Here is a 27676-nt window from a genome sequence, read left to right as displayed (position 1 = left end):
ATTCACCCAGTTCAATGTAACAGTGATAGGTTTAGGTTACTGTCACTCATATTCACCCAGTTCAATGTAACAGTGATAGGTTTAGGCTACTGTCATTCATATTCACCCAGTTCAATGTAACAGTGATAGGTTTAGGTTACTATCATTCATATTCACCCAGTTCAATGTAACAGTGATAGGTTTAGGTTACTGTCACTCATATTCACCCAGTTCAATGTAACAGTGATAGGTTTAGGCTACTGTCATTCATATTCACCCAGTTCAATGTAACAGTGATAGGTTTAGGTTACTATCATTCATATTCACCCAGTTCAATGTAACAGTGATAGGTTTAGGTTACTGTCATTCATATTCACCCAGTTCAATGTAACAGTGATAGGTTTAGGCTACGACATGATACTCAAATGTTCCCTATACCCATCATGAGGTTGCTACAACCTAGTGAGAGAGAGAGAGGAGCCCCAGTGTGTTCTGGGAGATGAGATTTTGTTTTACCCAGGAGTCTCCTCAATACTCATCTGAGCATGGAGGGTCACACACGCACACACGCACACACACACACACACACACACACACACACACACACACACACACACACACACACACACACACACACACACACACACACACACACACACACACACACACACATAAGGGTAGCAGTAAAACAAGAATCTATGAATCTGTGTGTGAAAGTGTGCAAAAAATGTGTCTGGAAAATATAAATCAAGACATCCCTCAACACACACAGTTTTTCCCTATCTCCAGTAGGGTTTCTCTCTGGGAGATATGCAGCTCTGCTTAACGCCAGACAGACAGGTGAAATATGGTCCCTGTTCCTGTCTCACACACACACACACACACACACACACACACACATTACTCTCTCTCTCTCTCTCTCTCTCTCTTGCATTATAACGCTTAACTGATGTGGGATGTTACTGTGGATCTATCTGACAAGGAGTCTGACGTGGGACGTTAAAACAGGACACTGAGGAGGAGTTGGTACATTTGATGCAGGTAGGTCCAATGTTAGTTTGTTCGTTTGTAACATTTCTCTGCTGTTCGTGTCACTGTTTCTATAACCAATGTTATTTATCAGTCTACAGTGCATTTGGAAAGTATTCAGTCCCCTTGACTTTTTCCTAATTTTATACGTTACAGCCTTATTCTAAAATGTATTAAATCTTTTTCCCCCGACACACAATACCCCATAATGGCAAAGCAGAAACAGGTTTTTAGACATTTTTGCAAATGTATAAAATAAAAAAAATGCAATATCACATTTACATAAGTATTCAGACCCTTTACTCAGTACTTTGTTGAAGAAACTTGGCTGCGATTACAGCCTCGAGTCTTGGGTATGACACTACAAGCTTGGTAGCGATTACAGCCTCGAGTCTTGGGTATGACACTACAAGCTTGGTAGCGATTACAGCCTCGAGTCTTGGGTATGACACTACAAGCTTGGTAGCGATTACAGCCGCGAGTCTTCTTGGGTATGACACTACAAGCTTGGTAGCGATTACAGCCTCGAGTCTTGGGTATGACACTACAAGCTTGGTAGCGATTACAGCCTCGAGTCTTGGGTATGACACTACAAGCTTGGTAGCGATTACAGCCTCGAGTCTTGGGTATGACACTACAAGCTTGGTAGCGATTACAGCCTCGAGTCTTGGGTATGACACTACAAGCTTGGTAGCGATTACAGCCTCGAGTCTTGGGTATGACACTACAAGCTTGGTAGTGATTACAGCCTCGAGTCTTGGGTATGACACTACAAGCTTGGTAGCGATTACAGCCTCGAGTCTTGGGTATGACACTACAAGCTTGGTAGCGATTACAGCCTCGAGTCTTCTTGGGTATGACACTACAAGCTTGGCAGCGATTACAGCCTCGAGTCTTGGGTATGACACTACAAGCTTGGTAGCGATTACAGCCTCGAGTCTTCTTGGGTATGACGCTACAAGCTTGGCAGCGATTACAGCCTCGAGTCTTGGGTATGACACTACAAGCTTGGTAGCGATTACAGCCTCGATTCTTCTTGGGTATGACGGTACAAGCTTGGCAGCGATTACAGCCTCGAGTCTTCTTGGGTATGACTGTACAAGCTTGGCAGCGATTACAGCCTCGAGTCTTCTTGGGTATGACGCTACAAGCTTGGCAGCGATTACAGCCTCGAGTCTTCTTGGGTATGACACTACAAGCTTGGTAGCGATTACAGCCTCGAGTCTTGGGTATGACACTACAAGCTTGGTAGCGATTACAGCCTCGAGTCTTCTTGGGTATGACGGTACAAGCTTGGCAGCGATTACAGCCTCGAGTCTTCTTGGGTATGACGCTACAAGCTTGGCAGCGATTACAGCCTCGAGTCTTCTTGGGTATGACGCTACAAGCTTGGCAGCGATTACAGCCTCGAGTCTTCTTGGTTATGACGCTACAAGCTTGGCACACGTATTTGGGGAGTTTCTCCCATTCTTCTCTGTAGATCAGTGGCGGTCGGTGTCGTTTAATATGAGGGAGGACAATTATTATAATTTAATAATCTCATTACCACTTAAGGGAGAGTGCGAGGAACAGGCACAGGACGTACCGGACTGGGACTGGGAAACGATACGTGCAGCAAATGGCATGCTCACAGGCAACTAACCAAAAACACGATCCCACAAAAACCCAGTGCGAAAAGGCTGCCTAAATATGATCCCCAATCAGAGACAACGATAAACAGCTGCCTCTGATTGGGAACTATACCAGGTCAACATAGAAATAACAAGTACCCACCCTAGTCACACCCCGACCTAACCCAATTTGAGAATAAAAGGCTCTCTAAGGTCAGGGCGTGACAGCCTGAGCTAAATTTAGTCTCTTAGCAAAGGGTCTGAATACTTATGTAAATAAGGTATTTCTGTTTTACATTTTTATTTCTAAAATTTCTAAATTCCTGTTTTCGTTTTTTCTATATGGGGTAGGGTGTGTATAGATTGATGAGGATATATATATTTTTTTATCCATTTAGAATAAAGCTGTAATTTAACAAAATGTCAAAAAAGTCACGGAGTCTGAATACTTTCCAATTGCACTGTATAATTGTGTGTGTGTGTGTGTGTGTGTGTGTGTGTGTGTGTGTGTGTGTGTGTGTGTGTGTGTGTGTGTGTGTGTGTGTGTGTGTGTGTGTGTGTGTGTGTGTGTGTGTGTGTGTGTGTGTGTGTGTGTGTGTGTGTGTGTGTGTGTGTGTGTGTGTGTGTGTGTAGGGATGACACCACTGATTGCCTGGCTGATGGTGTTTCTCTGTGATCTGACAGCAGGTAATGTAATTCTGCACCCTATACAGCAGTCTGTGTGCTGTGGCATATCTCCGGTCCCGTAGCTCCGGTCCCGTATCTCCGGTCCCGTAGCTCCGGTCCCGTAGCTCCGGTCCCGTAGCTCCGGTCCCATATCTCCGGTCCCGTATGTAGCATTTTCCCAGCCTCTCCCACCCCCCCCCCCCCCCCCCCTGTGCTTCGCTGGTCAGTTGTGTACCACTGCTGTGACTTTTTTAACCCCTAAGTCACTGGGCTCTGTAAACCTTTTTTAACCCCTAAGTCACTGGGCTCTGTAAACCTTTTTTAACCCCTAAGTCACTGGGCTCTGTAAACCTTTTTTAACCCCTAAGTCACTGGGCTCTGTAAACCTTTTTTAACCCCTAAGTCACTGGGCTCTGTAAACCTTTTTTAACCCCTAAGTCACTGGGCTCTGTAAACCTTTTTTAACCCCTAAGTCACTGGGCTCTGTAAACCTTTTTTAACCCCTAAGTCACTGGGCTCTGTAAACCTTTTTTAACCCCTAAGTCACTGGGCTCTGTAAACCTTTTTTAACCCCTAAGTCACTGGGCTCTGTAAACCTTTTTTAACCCCTAAGTCACTGGGCTCTGTAAACCTTTTTTAACCCCTAAGTCACTGGGCTCTGTAAACCTTTTTTAACCCCTAAGTCACTGGGCTCTGTAAACTTTGTGGCACCGCTGATGCCTCTAAATCACCTGAATGGAGTCAGTCAGATATCTGCTTGTCATGTGCTGATAGATAAAGGCCTTTGCAGACTGTACAATTGGATCTGTCTGATGCCAGGATTGGCTGTCCCAGACTAAATTTACACATTGTGGGAAAATTCTTAGGTCGCAAACGATTGTCGGCCATCTTGGTACGTTCAGTGTGACAGGGTCTAGGTCTGCCGTCAGAATGGTTTTGCATTTATTGTGTAGTAACGCAGACAGTTACTAAAGACAGAATCATTGCAACCAAAATCCCACGTCGCTCATTGCAGTATCCATAACACCTTCACTATCCATAACACCTTCACTATCCATAACACCTTCACTATCCATAACACCTTCACTATCCATAACCCACTATCCATAACACCTTCACTATCCATAACACCTTCACTATCCATAACGCCTTCACTATCCATAACACCTTCACTATCCATAACACCTTCACTATCCATAACACCTTCACTATCCATAACACCTTCACTATCCATAACACCTTCACTATCCATAACACCTTCACTATCCATAACACCTTCACTATCCATAACACCTTCACTATCCATAACCCACTATCCATAACACCTTCACTATCCATAACACCTTCACTATCCATAACGCCTTCACTATCCATAACACCTTCACTATCCATAACACCTTCACTATCCATAACACCTTCACTATCCATAACACCTTCACTATCCATAACACCTTCACTATCCATAACACCTTCACTATCCATAACACCTTCACTATCCATAACACCTTCACTATCCATAACACCTTTATCAAAAACAATGTTAAGAAAACTCTGTCTGAACACACACAAATAAAGACAGCAGGAGGCTTGTGGATCTGGTTTGGGTTAGCTCTGATTCTGTGTGTGTCTGTCTGTCTGTGTCTGTGTCTCTGTCTGTCTGTCTGTCTGTCTGTCTGTCTGTCTGTGTGTGTAGGGGTGGAGCGTGCTGAGGTGATGTGTCGTCGGTCCTGTGAGGAGCTGAATGATCTGTTATCAGAGCTGCATGGCCTCCACATCGTTACCACTAGTCTGCTCCACGACCTTCAGAGAGCTGTAAGACACACAGACACATACTGACAGGGTTGGCTAGGTTTCTTTCTAAATGTAATTCGTTACAGTTACTAGTTACCTGTCCAAACTTGTAATCAGTAACGTAACTTTTGGAATACCCAAACGCCGTAACGTAATCTGATTACATTCCGTTACTTTTTAGATTACTTTCCCCTTAAGAGGCCTTAGAAGAAGACATAAATATATGTTACCAATTGAACCACATCTATTGCAGGATAAATCAATGTTAAAGTTTACATAGCTGTTCATATATGGATGTTACATTTTACTTTATGGGTTGGTTATGTAGGCTTCTTCTAACCCATCGCTTTCTACTACAGATAATAATACGATTAAATTATATCTTTACATTACAAACCAAAGACTATCAGAATTCCAGTCATTCCAATAAATGTTATATCCCTTGATCTTCAAGAATAGGTTTTAGAAATCTGGAAGTATAGATTAGCCAAATAGTTTTACCTGAGCATGACCCACCTGAGCATAGCCAGCCCTACTCTGTTGTTTATGATCTAGTTGTCATGGAGAACTGTTGTTTATGATCTAGTTGTCATGGAGAACTGTTGTTTATGATCTAGTTGTCATGGAGAACTGATTGGGCTCATTGATTCAAGTTGAAAAATAAATGGCATGGCTTTGAGCACTACGGAAAGTGCTATTTACATGTGAATAATGAATGCAATATGCTACAGGCCTATTGTTGAACTTGTTGTTGGTGACACTTAAATATCTTGATAATATGCAGCTGTTTAAAGGGCAAATCCACAGATGAAACAATAACAAAACGGGCGCCCCGACTCTGTTTTGGTAAAAAGCTGAGGGATGGGCCTGGAGAAATGTAACCACTCTCAGACTAATAGACAGAGCTGTGGATGCAAGGACTGACCATCCATGATATCAACATTATTGTTTTAACCATGTTATGAGGCTGTACAGGGTTTGTTTACATTTACAATGTTTACAAACATTGGAGAAAAAAAGCTTATATTTTGGGTTCTCATGGAGTGTGACACACACACACACACACACACACACACACACACACACACACACACACACACACACACACACACACACACACACACACACACACACACACACACACACACACACACACACACACACACACACACACACACACACACACACACACACATCAGTGGTTAGCATCAGTGCTAACCATGACCAGATCCACAAGCCTCCTGCCGTCTTCATCTGTGTGTTCAGACAGAGGAGAATGAGGCATTGCGTGAAGCTCTCTCTGAGCTGGGCAGCAATTTGGACAGAGAGGGAGGAGGAGGAGGAGGAGGAGGAAGAGGAGGAGGAGGAGGGGATGATGAAGAGGAGAGAGTGTGTGTGCAGGACGGACGTGTGTATCAGCGGGAGGAGGACTGGGTTTCAGACAGCTGCACATCCTGTACCTGCCAGGTAAACACACACACACACACACATATTCACGCACAACTCTTGAGTCAAGATATCTCTAGGCCCTTTTGCTTTACTACTGTGTGTGTGTGTGTGTGTGTGTGTGTGTGTGTGTGTGTGTGTGTGTGTGTGTGTGTGTGTTTTGTGTCTGTTTGTATGTGTATGTTGTGTGTGTGTAGGAGGGGAAGGCAGTGTGTCGGCAGGTCACCTGTCCTCCAGTAACATGTCCCAGTCCTTCCTTCACTGAAGGGGAATGCTGCCCTGTGTGTCTGGGTGAGAAAACACATTCACTTAGTCAAATTTATTTCTCATGATTATTTCACAAGTCATATTTAGTCAAATCAAATTTTATTCGTCACATGCCCTGAATTACTTACAAGCCTCTAACCAACAATGCAGTTTAAAAAATATGAATAAGAATAAGAAAAGTAACAAGTAATTAAAGAGCTAAATACAGGGTGTACCGGTACAGAGTCAATGTGGAGGCTATATACAGGGGGTACCGGTTAGTTGAGGTAATTGAGGTAATATGTACATGTAGGTAGAGTTATTAAAGTGACTATCCATAGATAATAACAGAGAGTAGCAGTGGCGTAAAAGAGGGGGGGGAGCGCAATGCAAATAGTCTGGGTAGCCATTTGACTAGATGTTCAGGGGTCTTATGGCTTGGGGGTAGAAGCTGGTTAGAAGCCTCTTGGACCTAGACTTGGCACTCCGGTACCGCTTGCCGTGCGGTAGTAGAGAGAACAGTCTATGACTGGGGTGGCTGGGGTCTTTGACAATCCTCTGACACCGCCTGGTGTAGAGGTCCTGGATGGCAGGAAGTTTGGCTCCAGTGATGTACTGGGCCGTATGCACTACCCTCTGTAGTGCCTTGCGGTCGGAGGCCGAGCAGTTGCCGTACCAGGCAGTGATGCAACCTGTCAGGATGCTCTCGATGTTGCAGCTGTAGAACCTTTTGAGGATCTCAGGACCCATGCCAAATCTTTTCAGTCTCCCGAGGGGGAAAAGGTTTTGTCGTGCCCTCTTCACGACTGTCTTGGTGTGTTTGGACCATTCTAGTTTGTTGGTGATGTGGACACCGAGGAACTTGAAACTCTCAACCTGCTCCAATACAGCCCCGTCGATGAGAATGGGGGCGTGCTCGGTCCTCCTTTTCCTGTAGTCCACAATCATCTCCTTTGTCTTGATCACATTGAGGGAGAAGTTGTTGTCCTGGCGCCACACGGCCAGATCTCTGACCTCCTCCCTATAGGCTGTCTCATCGTTGTCGGTGATCAGGCCTACCACTGTTGTGTCATCGGCAAACTTAATGATGGTGTTGGAGTCGTGCCATATGTATACATATGTGTGCATATGCATATGTGTATTTGTTTGTGTGTGTGTGTGTGTGTGTGTGTGTGTGTGTGTGTGTGTGTGTGTATAGGGTTGGGAAGTGAAGATGGATGGTCCCCATGGTCGGAGTGGACGGAATGTTCGGTCACTTGTGGGCGTGGCTTCCAGCGGAGAGGGCGATCTTGTGATGATGTCTTCACGTCCTGTTCTGACTCCTCCCTCCAAACCCGCAGGTGCACCCTGGGAAGTTGTGAAAGCCGAGGTGAGGTCACCTATAACTCCTGTAATACAACTAGCTCCTGTAATACAACTAGCTCCTGTAATACAACTAGCTCATGTAATACAACTAGCTCATGTAATACAACTAGCTCCTGTAGTACAACTAGCTCCTGTAATACAACTAGCTCCTGTAATACAACTAGCTCCTATAATACATCTAGCTCCTGTAATACAACTAGCTCCTGTAATACAACTAGCTCCTGTAATACAACTAGCTCCTGTAATACAACTAGCTCCTGTAGTACAACTAGCTCCTGTAATACAACTAGCTCCTGTAATACAACTAGCTCATGTAATACAACTAGCTCCTGTAATACAACTAGCTCCTGTAATACAGCTAGCTCCTGTAATACAACTAGCTCCTATAATACATCTAGCTCCTGTAATACAACTAGCTCCTGTAATACAACTAGCTCCTGTAATACAACTAGCTCCTGTAATACCACTGGCTCCTGTAATACATCTGGCTCCTGTAATACCACTAGCTCCTGTATTACAACTAGCTCCTGTAATACAAATCGCTCCTGTAAAACAACTATCTCCTGTAATACCACTAGCTCCTGTAATACAACTAGCTCCTGTAATACAACTAGCTCCTGTAATACAGCTAGCTCCTGTAATAAAACTAGCTCCTCTAATACAACTAGCTCCTGTAATACAACTAGCTCCTGTAATACAACTAGCTCCTGTAATACAACTAGCTCCTGTAATACAACTAGCTCCTGTAATACAACTAGCTCGTGTAATACAACTAGCTCCTGTATTACAACTAGCTCCTGTAATACAACTAGCTCCTGTAATACAACTAGCTCCTGTAATACATCTGGCTCCTCTAATACAACTAGCACCTGTAAAACAACTAGCTCCTGTAATACAACTAGCTCCTGTAATACAACTAGCTCCTCTAATACAACTAGCTCCTGTAATACAACTAGCTCCTGTAATACAACTAGCTCCTGTAATACAACTAGCTCCTGTAATACAGCTAGCTCCTGTAATACAACTAGCTCATGTAATACAGCTAGCTCCTGTAATACAACTAGCTCATGTAATACAAATCGCTCCTGTAAAACAACTATCTCCTGTAATACAACTAGCTCATGTAATACAAATCGCTCCTGTAAAACAACTATCTCCTGTAATACCACTAGCTCCTGTAATACAACTAGCTCCTCTAATACAACTAGCTCCTGTAATACAACTAGCTCCTGTAATACAACTAGCTCCTGTAATACAACTAGCTCCTGTAATACAACTAGCTCCTGTAATACCACTAGCTCCTGTAATACAACTAGCTCCTGTAATACATCTGGCTCCTGTATTACAACTAGCTCCTGTAATACAACTAGCTCCTCTAATACAACTAGCTCCTGTAATACATCTGGCTCCTGTAATACCACTAGCTCCTGTAATACAACTAGCTCCTGTAATACATCTAGCTCCTGTATTACAACTAGCTCCTGTAATACAACTAGCACCTGTAAAACAACTAGCTCCTGTAATACAACTAGCTCCTGTATTACAACTAGCTCCTCTAATACAACTAGCTCCTGTAATACAACTAGCTCCTGTATTACAACTAGCTCCTGTAATACAACTAGCTCCTGTAATACAACTAGCTCCTGTATTACAACTAGCTCCTGTAATACAACTAGCACCTGTAAAACAACTAGCTCCTGTAATACAACTAGCTCCTGTATTACAACTAGCTCCTGTAATACAACTAGCTCCTATAATACATCTAGCTCCTGTATTACAACTAGCTCCTGTATTACAACTAGCTCCTGTATTACAACTAGCACCTGTAATACAACTAGCTCGTGTAATACAACTAGCTCCTGTATTACAACTAGCTCCTGTATTACAACTAGCACCTGTAATACAACTAGCTCGTGTAATACAACTAGCTCCTGTATTACAACTAGCACCTGTAATACAACTAGCTCGTGTAAAACAACTAGCTCCTGTAATACAACTAGCTCCTGTAATACAACTAGCTCCTGTAATACAACTAGCTCCTGTAATACAACTAGCTCCTGTAATACAGCTAGCTCCTGTAATACAACTAGCTCCTGTATTACAACTAGCTCCTGTAATACAACTAGCTCCTGTAATACAACTAGCTCCTGTAATACAACTAGCTCCTGTAATACAACTAGCTCCTGTAATACAACTAGCTCCTGTATTACAACTAGCTCCTGTAATACCACTAGCTCCTGTAATACAACTAGCTCCTGTAGTACAACTAGCTCCTGTATTACAACTAGCTCCTGTAATACAACTAGCACCTGTAATACAACTAGCTCCTGTAATACAACTAGCTCCTATAATACATCTAGCTCCTGTAATACCACTAGCTCCTGTAATACAACTAGCTCCTGTAATACATCTAGCTCCTGTATTACAACTAGCTCCTGTAATACATCTAGCTCCTGTAATACCACTAGCTCCTGTAATACATCTAGCTCCTGTAATACATCTAGCTCCTGTATTACAACTAGCTCCTGTAATACAACTAGCTCCTGTATTACAACTAGCTCCTGTAATACAACTAGCTCCTGTAATACAACTAGCTCCTCTAATACAACTAGCTCGTGTAATACAACTAGCTCCTGTAATACAACTAGCTCCTGTAATACATCTAGCTCCTGTATTACAACTAGCTCCTGTAATACAACTAGCACCTGTAATACAACTAGCTCCTGTAATACAACTAGCTCCTGTAATACAACTAGCTCCTGTAATACAACTAGCTCCTGTAATACAACTAGCTCCTGTAATACAACTAGCTCCTGTAATACAACTAGCTCCTGTAATACAACTAGCTCCTGTAATACAACTAGCTCCTGTAATACAACTAGCTCATGTAATACAACTAGCTCCTGTATTACAACTAGCTCCTGTATTACAACTAGCTCCTGTATTACAACTAGCTCCTGTAATACAACTAGCTCCTGTAATACAACTAGCTCCTGTAATACAACTAGCTCCTGTAATACAACTAGCTCCTGTAATACAACTAGCTCCTGTAATACAACTAGCTCCTGTAATACAGCTAGCTCCTGTAATACATCTAGCTCCTGTAATACAACTAGCTCCTGTATTACAACTAGCTCCTGTAGTACAACTAGCTCATGTAATACAACTAGCTCCTGTAAAACAACTAGCTCCTGTAATACATCTGGCTCCTGTAATACCACTAGCTCCTGTAATACAACTAGCTCCTGTAATACAACTAGCTCCTGTAATACATCTGGCTCCTGTAATACATCTAGCTCGTGTAATACAACTAGCTCCTGTAATACAACTAGCTCCTGTAATACATCTAGCTCGTGTAATACAACTAGCTCCTATATTACAACTAGCTCCTGTAATACCCATTATGGCTAGCTACGTCATTGTATTTATTTAAGATACTCTTTGAAGATGTACATTTCAGACATGTTAGGAAGGTGGGGTTGGGACTCTGCTGACGTTAGGCTGAAGGACTCTGCTGACGTTAGGCTGAAGGACTCTGCTAACGTTAGGCTGAAGGACTCTGCTGACGTTAGGCTGAAGGACTCTGCTGACGTTAGGCTGAAGGACTCTGCTGACGTTAGGCTGAAGGACTCTGCTGACGTTAGGCTGAAGGACTCTGCTGACGTTAGGCTGAAGGACTGCTGACGTTAGGCTGAAGGACTCTGCTGACGTTAGGCTGAAGGACTCTGCTGACGTTAGGCTGAAGGACTCTGCTGACGTTAGGCTGAAGGACTCTGCGTTAGGCTGAAGGACTCTGCTGACGTTAGGCTGAAGGACTCTGCTGACGTTAGGCTGAAGGACTCTGCTGACGTTAGGCTGAAGGACTGGTGACGTTAGGCTGAAGGACACTGCTGACGTTAGGCTGAAGGACTCTGCTGATGTTAGGCTGAAGGACTCTGCTGAAGGACTCTGCTGACGTTAGGCTGAAGGACTCTGCTGACGTTAGGCTGAAGGACTGCTGACGTTAGGCTGAAGGACTCTGCTGACGTTAGGCTGAAGGACTCTGCTGACGTTAGGCTGAAGGACTCTGCTGACGTTAGGCTGAAGGACTCTGCTGACGTTAGGCTGAAGGACTCTGCTGACGTTAGGCTGAAGGACTCTGCTGACGTTAGGCTGAAGGCCTCTGCTGAAGGACTCTGCTGACGTTAGGCTGAAGGACTCTGCTGACGTTAGGCTGAAGGACTCTGCTGACGTTAGGCTGAAGGACTCTGCTGACGTTAGGCTGAAGGACTCTGCTGGTGTTAGGCTGAAGGACTCTGCTGATGTTAGGCTGAAGGACTCTGCTGACGTTAGGCTGAAGGACTCTGCTGACGTTAGGCTGAAGGACTCTGCTGACGTTAGGCTGAAGGACTCTGCTGAAGGACTCTGCTGACGTTAGGCTGAAGGACTCTGCTGACGTTAGGCTGAAGGACTCTGCTGACGTTAGGCTGAAGGACTCTGCTGACGTTAGGCTGAAGGACTCTGCTGACGTTAGGCTGAAGGACTCTGCTGAAGGACTCTGCTGAAGGACTCTGCTGAAGGACTCTGCTGAAGGACTCTGCTGAAGGACTCTGCTGAAGGACTCTGCTGAAGGACTCTGCTGACGTTAGGCTGAAGGACTCTGCTGACGTTAGGCTGAAGGACTCTGCTGACGTTAGGCTGAAGGCCTCTGCTGACGTTAGGCTGAAGGACTCTGCTGGCGTTAGGCTGAAGGACTCTGCTGACGTTAGGCTGAAGGAGTCTGCTGACGTTAGGCTGAAGGACTCTGCTGACGATAGGCTGAAGCTCATTCCACCGTTGCGGTTCCAGGACAGAGAAGATCTGTGACTGGGCTGGGGGGGAGCTGACCCTCATATGGGTGGGAGGGCCAAGAGACCAGAGGTGGCAGAATGGAACGCTCAGGTTTGGGTGTTGGGTTTGAGCAATCATTTCCCTTTAATAAAAATGTGTGTGTGTGTGTGTGTGTGTGTGTGTGTGTGTGTGTGTGTATGTGTGTGTGTGTGTGTGTGTGTAGTGCGTGGGAACGGCGGCTGGGGTCTGTGGTCTCCGTGGTCTGCATGTTCTGTGTCGTGTGGTTCAGGTCTCGTCGTGCGTGTTCGACTCTGCAACTTCCCCCTCTCTCAACGCGGGGGCAGCGGCTGCCGTGGCAACACCACAGAGACACATCCCTGTGACGCTGCACCCTGTCCAAGTGAGAACACAAACAAACAAACCACATTACTGCTATTGTTGATGTTGGATTGACTGATACACTGTCTGTGTGATTATAGTTGTCGGGGTCTGGGGACCGTGGTCTTCCTGGTTACCATGCAGTGTGTCGTGTGGCAGTGGGCTGATGATTCGTCAGCGAGAGTGTTCTAACCCCGCCCCCCGGCATGGAGGCAGGAAGTGTGTGGGAGAGACGGCCGACTACGCAGCCTGCGATACACAGCCCTGTCCAATAGGTAGCAGACATAGACACACAGCTCTAACCCCACAACACAGCCTTGTTTATTTATAGTAGTCTGGGGATTCATATAGCACCACAAACAGGCTAGCTCCTTTTAAAGCATTTCAGATGCTGTCATCCGTTTGCTTTACACCAGCTGACTAATGAGCCCACCAGGGTCTGTCCTTCTACCCAAACCATCATTAACCTCGTTTTGGTGTCTGATCAAGGATGTGGGGTTGTAAACTATGGGCTCAGTGATCATTCCATCGTTTTCTGTAGTAGGAAGGTTCAGCAAACTATGGAGAACTATAGTGCAGATGTTTTGGTTACTTGATTGAGATAATTGTACTGGTGTATTGAAATGCAATGAGGTGATAATGAGACCATTTGTAGATGCTGCAGACCAGCTGCCACTCGATGTTGTTGAATTAAGCAAAGAACTGAACCATGGATTAACCATTACATTTTAAAAGCAACGAAGTGAAGAAATAAATTCTATCTGGAGATCCAGGGCAGATTATGTTTTTTATAAGCTATAAGAAATGAAGGAATGAGGTTAACAGGATGACAGAGAGGGCCAAGAATGAGGTTAACAGGATGACAGAGAGGGCCAAGAATGAGGTTAACAGGATGACAGAGAGGGCCAAGAATGAGGTTAACAGGATGACAGAGAGGGCCAAGAATGAGGTTAACAGGATGACAGAGAGGGCCAAGAATGAGGTTAACAGGATGACAGAGAGGGCCAAGAATGAGGTTAACAGGATGACAGAGAGGGCCAAGAATGAGGTTAACAGGATGACAGAGAGGGCCAAGAATGAGGTTAACAGGATGATAGAGAGGGCCAAGAATGAGGTTAACAGGATGACAGAGAGGGCCAAGAATGAGGTTAACAGGATGACAGAGAGGGCCAAGAATGAGGTTAACAGGATGACAGAGAGGGCCAAGAATGAGGTTAACAGGATGACAGAGGGGGCCAAGAATGAGGTTAACAGGATGATAGAGAGGGCCAAGAATGAGGTTAACAGGATGATAGAGAGGGCCAAGAATGAGGTTAACAGGATGACAGAGAGGGCCAAGAATGAGGTTAACAGGATGACAGAGAGGGCCAAGAATGAGGTTAACAGGATGACAGAGAGGGCCAAGAATGAGGTTAACAGGATGACAGAGAGGGCCAAGAATGAGGTTAACAGGATGACAGAGAGGGCCAAGAATGAGGTTAACAGGATGACAGAGAGGGCCAAGAATGAGGTTAACAGGATGACAGAGAGGGCCAAGAAGGAGGTTAACAGGATGACAGAGAGGGCCAAGAATGAGGTTAACAGGATGACAGAGAGGGCCAAGAATGAGGTTAACAGGATGACAGAGGGGGCCAAGAATGAGGTTAACAGGATGACAGAGAGGGCCAAGAATGAGGTTAACAGGATGACAGAGGGGGGCCAAGAATGAGGTTAACAGGATGATAGAGAGGGCCAAGAACCATTATTCCACTGACAACATAGTTGCGAACAGGAACAATCCAAGTAAACTATGGAAGTTTTTGAAGCAGTTAGGATACAGTACAGATAATTTATTCCATAACAGTCTAAGCTAACATATGGAATTGTTTTAAGATGGTCATACCAAGGATAATTTAGCTATTTGATATGGAATTTTAGGACCCCTTTAGTAGAAAATATGTATGTATATTTAAAAAATAATTTGATGAAATTAAATTAAATGTTATTGGTCACATACACATATTTAGCAGATGTTATTGCAGGTGCGGCAAAATGCTTGTGTTCCTAGCTCCAACAGAGCAGTAGTATCTAACAATTCACAGCAATCCACCCTCTGGAGAGCCCTGCGGTTGCGGGCGGAGCAGTTGCCGTACCAGGCGGTGATACAGCCAGACAGGATGCTCTCAATTGTGCATCTGTAAAAGTTTGTGAGGATTTTAGTGGCCAAGCCAAATTTCTTCAGCCTCCTGAGGTTGAAGAGGCGCTTTTGCGCCTACTTCACCACACTGTCTGTGTGGGTGGACCATTTCAGATCGTCAGTGATGTGTACGCCGAGGAACTTGAAGCTTTCCACCTTGTCCACTGCAGTCCTGTCGATGTGGATATGGGGTTGCTCCCTCTGCTGTTTCCTGAATTCCACGATCAGCTGCTTTGTTTTGTGGATGTTTGGTGGGAGGTTGTTTTCCTGACACCACACTCCGAGTGCCCTCACCTCCTCTCTGTAGGCCGTCTCGTCATTGTGGGTAATCAAGCCCACTACTGTTGTGTCGTCTGCAAACTTGATGATTGAGTTGGAGGCGTTGCTTGTCCACGCTGTCATGAGTGAACAGGGAGTACAGGAGGGGGCTGAGCACGCACTCTTGAGAGGTCCCAGTGTTGAGGATCAGCGAAGTGGAGGTGTTGTTTCCTACCTTCACCACCTGGGGGCGGCCCGTCAGGAAGTCCAGGACCCAGTTGCACAGGGCGGGGTCGAGACCCAGGACCATGAGCTTAATAATGAGCTTGGAGGGTACTATGGTGTTGAATGCTGAGCTGTAGTCAATGAACAGCCTTCTTACATAGGTATTCCTCTTGTCCAGATGGGTTAGGGTAGTGTGCAGTGCGATGGCGATTGCATCGTCTGTGGATCTAAGCAAATTGAAGTGGGTCTAGGGTGGTCGGTCAGGTGGAGGTGATATGGTCCTTAACTAGCCTCTCAAAGCACTTCATGATGCCAGAAGTGAGCGCTACGGGGCGATAGACATTTAGTTCAGTTACCTTTGCTTTCTTGGGTACAAGAACAATGGTGGACATCTTGAAGCAAGTGGGGAGAGCAGACTCCTGACCAGCTGGTCTGCGCATGCTTTGAGGTCGCGGCTAGGGATGCCGTCTGGGCCGGCAGCCATGCGAGGGTTAACACGCTTAAAACCTCTTGAGGATAGGGTGCAGAGTTTTCACTTAGGGAAAAATAGCGTGCGCAATTTCAACTTCGTGCTACTCATCCCCAGAATATAAGATATGCATATTATTAGTAGATTTGGATAGAAAACACTCTGAAGTTTCTAAAACTGTTTGAATCATATCTGTAAGTATAACAGAACTTATATAGCAGTCAAAACCCTGAGGACTAACTTTTTTATTGTTAAGTTCCTGTATGTTCAATGGATTGTCATGGGCAAACCAGAATTCTAATCACTATCCACGTAGTTCCTACTGCTTCCACTGGATGTCGCCATTGTATGGAAAAAGGTTAAGGTTTTTCCTTAGTAAACTGAGAAAGATATTGACCCGGAAGTGGAGTGACGTCGTGTGTTTATGTTTGAGAGTTGAGCAAGACTTGAAAAGTACCGTGAGTTTGTTGATATCCTGTATTGAAAACAGATTGACCCGTCTTCAATTTGATCGATTATTAACGTTTACAAATACCTTAAGTTGTATTACAAAAGTACTTTGAAATGTTTTGGCAAAGTTTAGAGGTAATTTTTTAGATATTTTGCGCAAATTGAACGTTGTTTTTCCTGGTACAACGGCGCCAAATAAATGGACAATTTGGATATATATGGACGGAATTAATCGAACTAAAGGACCATTTGTGATGTTTATGGGACATATTGGAGTGCCAACAAAAGAATCTCGTCAAAGGTAATGCATGTTTTATATTTTATTTCTGCGTTTTGAGTAGCGCCGGCATGGTTGAAATGGTCAACAAAGAGAGTGTAGCCATTGCACTATCATCAGATAATAGCATCTTATGCTTTCGCCGAAAAGCCTTTTTGAAATCTGACATGTTGGCTGGATTCACAACGAGTGTAGCTTTAATTTGGTATCTTATATGTGTAATTTAATGAAGTTAGATTTTATAGATTTTTTTTTGAATCTGGCGCTCTACATTTTAACAGGCTGTTGGGACGCTACCGTCCCACATATCCCAGAGAGGTTAAACGTCTTACTTACGTCGACCACAGAGAAGGAGAGCCCACAGTCCTTGATAGTGGTCGGTGGCACTGTGTTATCCTCAAAGCGGGCGAAGAAGGTGTTTAGCTTGTCGTCGGTGGCACTGTGTTATCCTCAAAGCGGGCGAAGAAGGTGTTTAGCTTGTCGTCGGTGGCACTGTGTTATCCTCAAAGCGGGCGAAGAAGGTGTTTAGCTTGTCGTCGGTGGCACTGTGTTATCCTCAAAGCGGGCGAAGAAGGTGTTTAGCTTGTCGTCGGTGGCACTGTGTTATTCTCAAAGCGGGCGAAGAAGGTGTTTAGCTTGTCCGGAAGCAAGACGTCGGTGTCCGCGACATGGCAGGTTTTCCCTTGTAGTCTGTGATTGTAGGCCACATACGTGTCTGAGCTGTTGAATTGCAATTCCACTTTGTCTCTGCACTGACATTTGACATGTTTCATTTTCTTACATAGAGAATAACTACAGTGTTTTTATTCTGCCATATTCCCAGTCCCCTTGCCATGGTTTAAATGCGGTGGTTCGTGCTTTCAGTTTTGCGTGAATGCTGCCAACTATTAACGGTTTCTGGTTTGGGAAGGTTTTAATAGTCACAGTGGGTACAACCTCTCCTATACAATTCCTGATGAACTCAGTCACCGTATCCGTTATTCTCAGAGGCTGAACGACAATAAAAACTGAACGACTAAAAAGCACCCTGAGGAAAAGCAAAGTGAAAAAGGTGTGTTTTAAGATCTCAGAAAAATTTCCACAGTTTTGGATCCTTCAGGTTCTCTGGCAGGCTATTCCAGAGGCTGGGGGCATAATAACTAAAGGCTGCCTCTCCATGCCTCTTGGTTCTAGGCTTTGGGATAGTTAAAAGGCCTGTGCCAGAGGACCTGAGGGACCTACTGGATACATAACTTAGAAGTATGTCTGTATTGGGGTGCACAGTCGTGGTTTGATTTTAAACCAATAGTGGAATCTTAAAATGATTTCTAAAACGTACAGGCAGCCAGTGCAGAGACCTTAAAACCGATGTAATGTGTGCTCTCCGTCTGGTCTTGGTCAGTACCCTGCAGCATTCTGTATGTTTTGCAGTTGACCAATGGCTTCCTGGGCAGATGAGACAGGAGAGAATTACAGTAGTCAAGCCTGCTGTAATAAAAGCCTGGATGAGTGTCCTTGTATCAGCCTGAGAGAGAAACGGCCGCACCTTGGCAAGGTGGTAAAAAGCTATGTTGGTCACATTCCTAATGTGTGATTCGAAATTGAGTTCAGAATGTAAAATAACACCTAGATTTTTCACCTGGTGTTTTATCTTTATTATCCGTGAATTTAAATGTGCAACCAGATTCTCTCTCTGTGCTTTGGCTCCAACAATAAGTACCTTGGTCTTGCTTTAGCTGGAGGAAGTTGTGAGCCATCCAAGTAGTTAAATCACTAATCCAGTGTAATAATTTATCCATGCAGCTAAAACAAACAATACAGGTACATCTCAATGGTGGCATTGGCAGGGGCTCTTGTTCAGTGCCACTTTATGCTCTTCCTGGAACAATAGTAAAGATCATTAGAAACAAACTGCAGACGTCTCAGAACTAATTAGTTCGTATCATTCTTAGACTTCCAGCATCTTGACCATCAAAGTGGAGGAGTCTGTCAGTCTCTCCTCAAAGTGGAGGAGTCTGTCAGTCTCTCTCCTCCTCAAAGTGGAGGAGTCTCTGTCAGTCTCTCCTCAAAGTGGAGGAGTCTGTCAGTCTCTCTCCTCCTCAAAGTGGAGGAGTCTCTGTCAGTCTCTCCTCAAAGTGGAGGAGTCTCTGTCAGTCTCTCCTCAAAGTGGAGGAGTCTCTGTCAGTCTCTCCTCAAAGTGGAGGAGTCTGTCAGTCTCTCTCCTCCTCAAAGTGGAGGAGTCTCTGTCAGTCTCTCCTCAAAGTGGAGGAGTCTCTGTCAGTCTCTCCTCAAAGTGGAGGAGTCTCTGTCAGTCTCTCCTCAAAGTGGAGGAGTCTCTGTCAGTCTCTCCTCAAAGTGGAGGAGTCTCTGTCAGTCTCTCCTCAAAGTGGAGGAGTCTCTGTCAGTCTCTCCTCAAAGTGGAGGAGTCTCTGTCAGTCTCTCCTCAAAGTGGAGGAGTCTCTGTCAGTCTCTCCTCAAAGTGGAGGAGTCTCTGTCAGTCTCTCCTCAAAGTGGAGGAGTCTCTGTCAGTCTCTCCTCAAAGTGGAGGAGTCTCTGTCAGTCTCTCCTCAAAGTGGAGGAGTCTCTGTCAGTCTCTCCTCAAAGTGGAGGAGTCTCTGTCAGTCTCTCCTCAAAGTGGAGGAGTCTCTGTCAGTCTCTCCTCAAAGTGGAGGAGTCTGTCAGTCTCTCCTCAAAGTGGAGGAGTCTCTGTCAGTCTCTCCTCAAAGTGGAGGAGTCTCTGTCAGATCAAGGTTTGTCTTGTTCATCAGATTGTCCACAGTATGGTCCCAAAGCACCTTGAAACAACTTTAACTTGGTCAGGGATAACAATAACTATTCCACTACAAGGAATGAAATCAACTCTGTTCCTTCTAGATTTAAGAAAAGATACCTTTTTGTACTCACCTGCCATTCTTTGGAAAAGTCTTCAAAAATATTTTGAAATTCATAACCTCCACGGTCGGTTTCAGGTTCTCAAGGAAAATAATCTTTAAATAGTAGTATGTGTGGACAGAGAGCAGTATGCCTACAGTATGTGTGAACAGAGAGCAGTATGCCTGCAGTATGTGTGAACAGAGAGCAGTATGTATGAACAGAGAGCAGTATGCCTACAGTATGTGTGAACAGAGAGCAGTATGTGTGAACAGAGAGCAGTATGCCTACAGTATGTGTGAACAGAGAGCAGTATGTATGAACAGAGAGCAGTATGCCTACAGTATGTATGAACAGAGAGCAGTATGCCTGCAGTATGTGTGAACAGAGAGCAGTATGTATGAACAGAGAGCAGTATGCCTACAGTATGTGTGAACAGAGAGCAGTATGCCTACAGTATGTGGGAGAAAAGGACGACTGGCTGCCTACAGGGTTTTCTATTGTGTAGAAGGTATTGCCGTGTAAATATTAGGGATTGATTGTGTAATATATTAGGGCTGAATAAGACCAGGGTGATGTACCTGTCCAGAGTTGGTTATTATGGAACTGGACTATAGGTGGGTCATTGTTTGTGTCCACTACCACTGGAGCACTCCTATGTCTGTTTTAACATGTTATAGTCAATTCTACCAATCAAACTCTACGGCCTTCCTCTCTCTCTCTCTGTGTAGACAGCTGTCTTTCTAGGCCCTGCTTCCCTGGGGTCTCCTGCCACTCTGGGACTGATGGCTCATGGGAATGTGGGCCCTGTCCACTGGGTTACCATGGAAATGGCTCTGTCTGTGAAGACCAGGATGAAGTAAATACACACACACACACACACACACACACACACACACACACACACACACACACACACACACACACACACACACACACACACACACACACACACACACACACACACACACACACACACACACACACACACACACACACACTATCTCTGTGTGAGTAGTGTGTGTTGCCAGGTGTGTAACCTCTCTCCTGTAGTGTGTGTTGCAGGGTGTGTGTGTAACCTCTCTCCTACAGTGTGTGTTGCAGGGTGTGTGTGTAACCTCTCTCCTACAGTGTGTGTTGCAGGGTGTGTGTGTGACCGAGTGTGTGAACACAGACCCAGGGTTCCACTGTCTCCCCTGCCCCCCGCGGTATCACAGCAACCAACCCTACGGTCTCGGACTGGAAGACGCCAACAACACCAAACAGGCCAGTGTGTATGTGTGGTGTGTGTATGTGTGGTGTGTGGTGTGTGTGTAACCTCTCTCCTACAGTGTGTATGTGTGGTGTGTGGTGTGTGTAACCTCTCTCCTACAGTGTGTATGTGTGGTGTGTGGTGTGTGTGTAACCTGTCTCCTACAATGTGTATGTGTGGTGTGTGGTGTGTGGTGTGTGGTGTGTATGTAACCTCTCTCCTACAGTGTGTATGTGTGGTGTGTGTGTTTTGACTGTAAGTGTGTGGTGTAATTATAAGTGTGTGTTTAGGTCTGTGAGCCCCACAACCCCTGTAAAGATAATACACACCGTTGCAGTCAGCATGCGGAGTGCGTGTACCTGGGCGTGACGTCGGAGACTGTGTATCGGTGTGTGTGTGGGGTTGGCTTCGCTGGGGACGGCTTCCTGTGTACTGAAGATTCTGACCTAGATGGCTGGCCCAATCATATCCTTCCCTGCCACCACAACACAACCTACCATTGTCTACAGGTACACACTAACACGCACTTAGGCACACGCACCCCCCCCCCCCCCCCCCCACACACACACACACATACATAACTCATACACACACACGCACATACCTCACACACACACACGCACATACACACACACATAACTCATACACACTCACACACACACACACAAATAACTAACATGTGGGAGACTCCCCAAACATATGGAAGAAGGTACTCAGGTCACATGAGACTAAAATTTAGCTTTTTTGGCCATCAAGGAAAACGTTATGTCTGGGGCAAACCCAACACCTCTCATCGCCCCGAGAATACCATCCCCACAGTGAAGCATGGTAGTGGCAGCATCATGCTGTGGGGGTGTTTTTCATCGGCAGGGACTGGGGAACTGGTCAGAATTGAAGGAATGATGGATGGCGCTAAATACAGGGAAATTCTTTAGGGAAACCTGTTTCAGTCTTCCAGAGATTTGAGACTGGGACGGAGGTTCACCTTCCAGCAGGACAATGACCCTAAGCATACTGCTAAAGCAACACTCGCATGGTTTAAGGGGAACATTTAAATGTCTTGGAATGGCTTAGTCAAAGCCCAGACCTCAATCCAATTGAGAATCTGTGGTATGACTTAAAGATTCCTGTACACCAGCGGAACCCATCCAACTTGAAGGAGCTGGAGCAGATTGGCTTTGAAGAATGGGCAAAAATCCCGGTGGCTAGATATTCCAAGTTTATAGAGACATACCCCAAGAGACTTGCAGCTGTAATTGATGCATAAGGTGGTTCTACAAAGTATTGACTTTGGGGGGGTGAATAGTTATGCACGCTCAAGTTTTTATTTCTTGTCTGTTTCACAATGAAAAATATTTTGCATCTTCAAAGTGGTATGCATGTGTAAATCAAATGATACAAACCCCCCAAAAATCTATTTTAATTCCAGGTTGTAAGGCAACAAAATAGGAAAAATGCCAAGGGGGGTGAATACTTTCGCAAGCCACTGTACATGTATCTAACACCATGCTGGGCTCACTGCTACTTACGGCCATGTAAAATAGACACATTCAGACAGGTTATGGAACAGTTAGTTAAGCCCAGAACCCCTACAATAACATTTGATTGATTTGATTGAATATATAATAACTGAGCTGTGTTGTGATTGGCTAACAGGATAACTGCCCTGCCCTGCCAAACTCCGGACAGGAAGACCTTGACAACGATCGCCTTGGAGACGCCTGTGACCCTGATGACGACAACGACGATGTCTTAGATGAGAGGGTAAGGGTGAGGCTTTGTGTGTGTGTGTGTGTGTTTCTGTGTGTGTGTTTATTCCATTGTGTGTATGCTCCCTAGGATAACTGCCCTGGACACTACAACCCTCATCAGTTTGACTCTGACAGAGATGGAGTTGGAGACCGCTGTGATAACTGTCCCTTCACCCCCAACCATTTACAGACTGATACAGACAGCAACGGAGAGGGAGACGCCTGCAGTATCGACATGGATGGAGACGGTGTGTGTGTGTGTGTGTGTGTGTGTGTGTGTGTGTGTGTGTGTGTGTGTGTGTGTGTGTGTGTGTGTGTGTGTGTGTGTGTGTGTGTGTGTGTGTGTGTGTGTGTGTGTGCAGGGTTGGGTAGGTTACTTTCTAAATGTTATTTGTTATTTGTCATCAGTAAAATAACTTTAGATTACCCAACCTCACTAAACTTAATCTTATTACTTTCAGTGTCAGAGTCATGTGTATGGGTGGCAGGGAAGTCAGGCGCAGGAGAATCAACTTAGTGGAATGGAGTTGTTTAATGACTGTAAACAAAACATAACTCCAAAACTATAAAAACAAAGTGGGTACGAGGACCCGTCGCGCACCAATACAAACACGAAATCTGAACAAGAAACAATCTCTGACAAAGACATGACAGAGGGTTAAATACATAACAGGTAATGAATGGGATTGAAACCAGGTGTGTAGGAGGACAAGACAAAACCAATTGAAAATGAAAAATGGATCAATGATGGCTAGAAGACCGGTGACGTCGACTGCTGAGCACCGCCTGAACAAGGAGAGGCATCGACTTCGGCCGAACAAGGAGAGGCATCGACTTCGGCAGAACAAGGAGAGGCATCGACTTCGGCCCGAACAAGGAGAGGCATCAACTTCGGCCCGAACAAGGAGAGGCATCGACTTCGGCCGAACAAGGAGAGGCATCGACTTCGGCCGAACAAGGAGAGGCATCGACTTCGGCAGAACAAGGAGAGGCATCGACTTCGGCAGAACAAGGAGAGGCATCGACTTCGGCCAAACAAGGAGAGGCATCGAACAAGGAGAGGCATCGACTTCGGCAGAACAAGGAGAGGCATCGACTTCGGCAGAACAAGGAGAGGCATCGACTTCGGCCGAACAAGGAGAGGCATCGACTTCGCCCGAACAAGGAGAGGCATCGACTTCGGCAGAACAAGGAGAGGCATCGACTTCGGCAGAACAAGGAGAGGCATCGACTTCGGCAGAACAAGGAGAGGCATCGACTTCGGCAGAACAAGGAGAGGCATCGACTTCGGCAGAACAAGGAGAGGCATCGACTTCGGCAGAACAAGGAGAGGCTTCGACTTCGGCAGAACAAGGAGAGGCATCGACTTCGGCAGAACAAGGAGAGGCATCGACTTCGGCAGAACAAGGAGAGGCATCGACTTCGCCAGAACAAGGAGAGGCATCGACTTCGGCAGAACAAGGAGAGGCTTCGACTTCGGCAGAACAAGGAGAGGCATCGACTTCGGCAGAACAAGGAGAGGCATCGACTTCGGCAGAACAAGGAGAGGCATCGACTTCGGCCAAACAAGGAGAGGCATCGACTTCAGCAGAACTCGTGACATTCAGTTACCTTTGGATACTTTCCCCTTAACAGGAGTTAGATGAACACACAAAGGATCCATCATCTGGTGACATCATAGTGGTCTCTGATCGGTGGTCATCATTTGGTGTTATCATAGTGGTCTCTGATTGGTGGTCATCATCTGGTGTCATCGTAGTGGTCTCTGATCGGTGGTCATCATTTGGTGTCATCATAGTGGTCTCTGATTGGTGGTCATCATTTGGTGTCATCATAGTGGTCTCTGATTGGTGGTCATCATCTGGTGTCATCATAGTGGTCTCTGATTGGTGGTCATCATCTGGTGTCATCATAGTGGTCTCTGATTGGTGGTCATCATCTGGTGTCATCATAGTGGTCTCTGATTGGTGGTCATCATCTGGTGTCATCATAGTGGTCTCTGATTGGTGGTCATCATCTGGTGTCATCATAGTGGTCTCTGACCTGTGGTCAGACTCGCTCAGGTGGAACAAACTTAAACTTGCACCTTTTTTCATTGCTAAATTGAATGTCATTGAGAAAACAGAAAGCTGTCAATGTATTTTTTTTGTGCAAAAATTCTTTCTCAAATTAAAAGTAATCCTAAAAGTATTCATGTCATTTTTCAAAAGTATCTGTAATTTGATTCCTTCACATGGTAGATCTGTGTGTGTTTGTCTGTGTGTTTGTGTAGAGATGCTGAACGAGCATGATAACTGCCCCCTGCTGTATAACACTGAGCAGAGAGATACAGACCTGGACGGAGTGGGGGACCAATGTGACAACTGTCCTTTTGTGCACAACCCTACACAGGTACGCACGCACGAACACACACACACACACACAGGTAAACACACACCGTTGTGTAGGTATGAAAGTACACAACATATAAATTAAAAACCAGCCACCACGGTCTATAGTTTAAAACCAGACACAGTGGTCTATAGATTAAAACCAGACACCGTGGTCTATAGATTAAAACCAGACACCACGGTCTATAGATTAAAACCAGACACCGTGGTCTATAGATTAAAACCAGACACCATGGTCTATAGATTAAAACCAGACACCGTGGCCTATAGATTAAAACCAGACACCACGGTCTATAGATTAAAACCAGACACCGTGGTCTATAGATTAAAACCAGACACCACGGTCTATAGATTAAAACCAGACACCACGGTCTATAGATTAAAACCAGACACCACGGTCTATAGATTAAAACCAGACACCACGGTCTATAGATTAAAACCAGACACCGTGGTCTATAGATTAAAACCAGACACCATGGTCTATAGATTAAAACCAGACACCGTGGTCTATAGATTAAAACCAGACACCGTGGTCTATAGATTAAAACCAGACACCATGGTCTATAGATTAAAACCAGACACCGTGGTCTATAGATTAAAACCAGACACCACGGTCTATAGATTAAAACCAGACACCATGGTCTATAGATTAAAACCAGACACCACGGTCTATAGATTAAAACCAGACACCGTGGTCTATAGATTAAAACCAGACACCGTGGTCTATAGATTAAAACCAGACACCGTGGTCTATAGATTAAAACCAGACACCACGGTCTATAGATTAAAACCAGACACCACGGTCTATAGTTTAAAACCAGACACCACGGTCTATAGATTAAAACCAGACACCGTGGTCTATAGTTTAAAACCAGACACCACGGTCTCCAGTTTAAAACCAGACACCACGGTCTCCAGTTTAAAACCAGACACCGTGGTCTCCAGTTTAAAACCAGACACCGTGGTCTCCAGTTTAAAACCAGACACCGTGGTCTCCAGTTTAAAACCAGACACCACGGTCTCCAGTTTAAAACCAGACACCGTGGTCTCCAGTTTAAAACCAGACACCACGGTCTATAGTTTAAAACCAGACACCGTGGTCTATAGATTAAAACCAGACACCACGGTCTATAGATTAAAACCAGACACTACGGTCTATAGATTAAAACCAGACACCACGGTCTATAGATTAAAACCAGACACCGTGGTCTCCAGTTTAAAACCAGACACCATGGTCTATAGATTAAAACCAGACACCGTGGTCTATAGATTAAAACCAGACACCGTGGTCTATAGATTAAAACCAGACACCGTGGTCTATAGATTAAAACCAGACACCGTGGTCTATAGATTAAAACCAGACACCACGGTCTCCAGTTTAAAACCAGACACCGTGGTCTATAGATTAAAACCAGACACTACGGTCTATAGATTAAAACCAGACACCGTGGTCTATAGATTAAAACCAGACACTACGGTCTATAGATTAAAACCAGACACCACGGTCTATAGATTAAAACCAGACACCGTGGTCTATAGATTAAAACCAGACACCGTGGTCTATAGATTAAAACCAGACACCGTGGTCTATAGATTAAAACCAGACACCATGGTCTATAGATTAAAACCAGACACCGTGGTCTATAGATTAAAACCAGACACCATGGTCTATAGATTAAAACCAGACACCACGGTCTATAGATTAAAACCAGACACCGTGGTCTATAGATTAAAACCAGACACCACGGTCTATAGATTAAAACCAGACACCACGGTCTATAGATTAAAACCAGACACCGTGGTCTATAGATTAAAACCAGACACCACGGTCTATAGATTAAAACCAGACACCACGGTCTATAGATTAAAACCAGACACCACGGTCTATAGATTAAAACCAGACACCGTGGTCTATAGATTAAAACCAGACACCGTGGTCTATAGATTAAAACCAGACACCGTGGTCTATAGATTAAAACCAGACACCGTGGTCTATAGTTTAAAACCAGACACTACGGTCTATAGTTTAAAACCAGACACCACGGTCTATAGATTAAAACCAGACACCATGGTCTATAGTTTAAAACCAGACACCATGGTCTATAGTTTAAAACCAGACACCACGGTCTATAGATTAAAACCAGACACCACGGTCTATAGTTTAAAACCAGACACTACGGTTTATAGATTAAATCCAGACACCGTGGTCTATAGATTAAAACCAGCCACCACGGTCTATAGTTTAAAACCAGACACTGT

At 44.9% G+C, this 27676-nt stretch overlaps 1 protein-coding gene across 1 annotated transcript; it reads left to right on the top strand.

Annotated features, from left to right (window-relative positions):
• Positions 1-932: 932 nt before the first annotated feature.
• Positions 933-25418, top strand: LOC120037523 (thrombospondin-2-like; the record flags this gene model as incomplete). The annotated part of the gene is made up of 14 exons (XM_038983553.1): positions 933-1020; positions 3252-3305; positions 4978-5096; positions 6342-6542; positions 6719-6812; positions 7966-8136; positions 13165-13341; positions 13421-13594; positions 20756-20883; positions 21156-21290; positions 21567-21785; positions 22933-23040; positions 23116-23275; positions 25300-25418. Coding segments are annotated over exons 2-14 (1857 nt in total), but the record flags the coding sequence as incomplete, so codon positions are not given.
• Positions 25419-27676: the final 2258 nt, after the last annotated feature.

Source organism: Salvelinus namaycush, unplaced genomic scaffold (genome assembly GCF_016432855.1).
Source record: "Salvelinus namaycush isolate Seneca unplaced genomic scaffold, SaNama_1.0 Scaffold1743, whole genome shotgun sequence".
In the NCBI taxonomy this organism is placed as follows: Eukaryota; Metazoa; Chordata; class Actinopteri; order Salmoniformes; family Salmonidae; genus Salvelinus; species Salvelinus namaycush.
The sequence above is the reverse complement of the archived record's forward strand: the minus strand, read 5'-3'. Positions and strand labels throughout refer to the sequence as shown.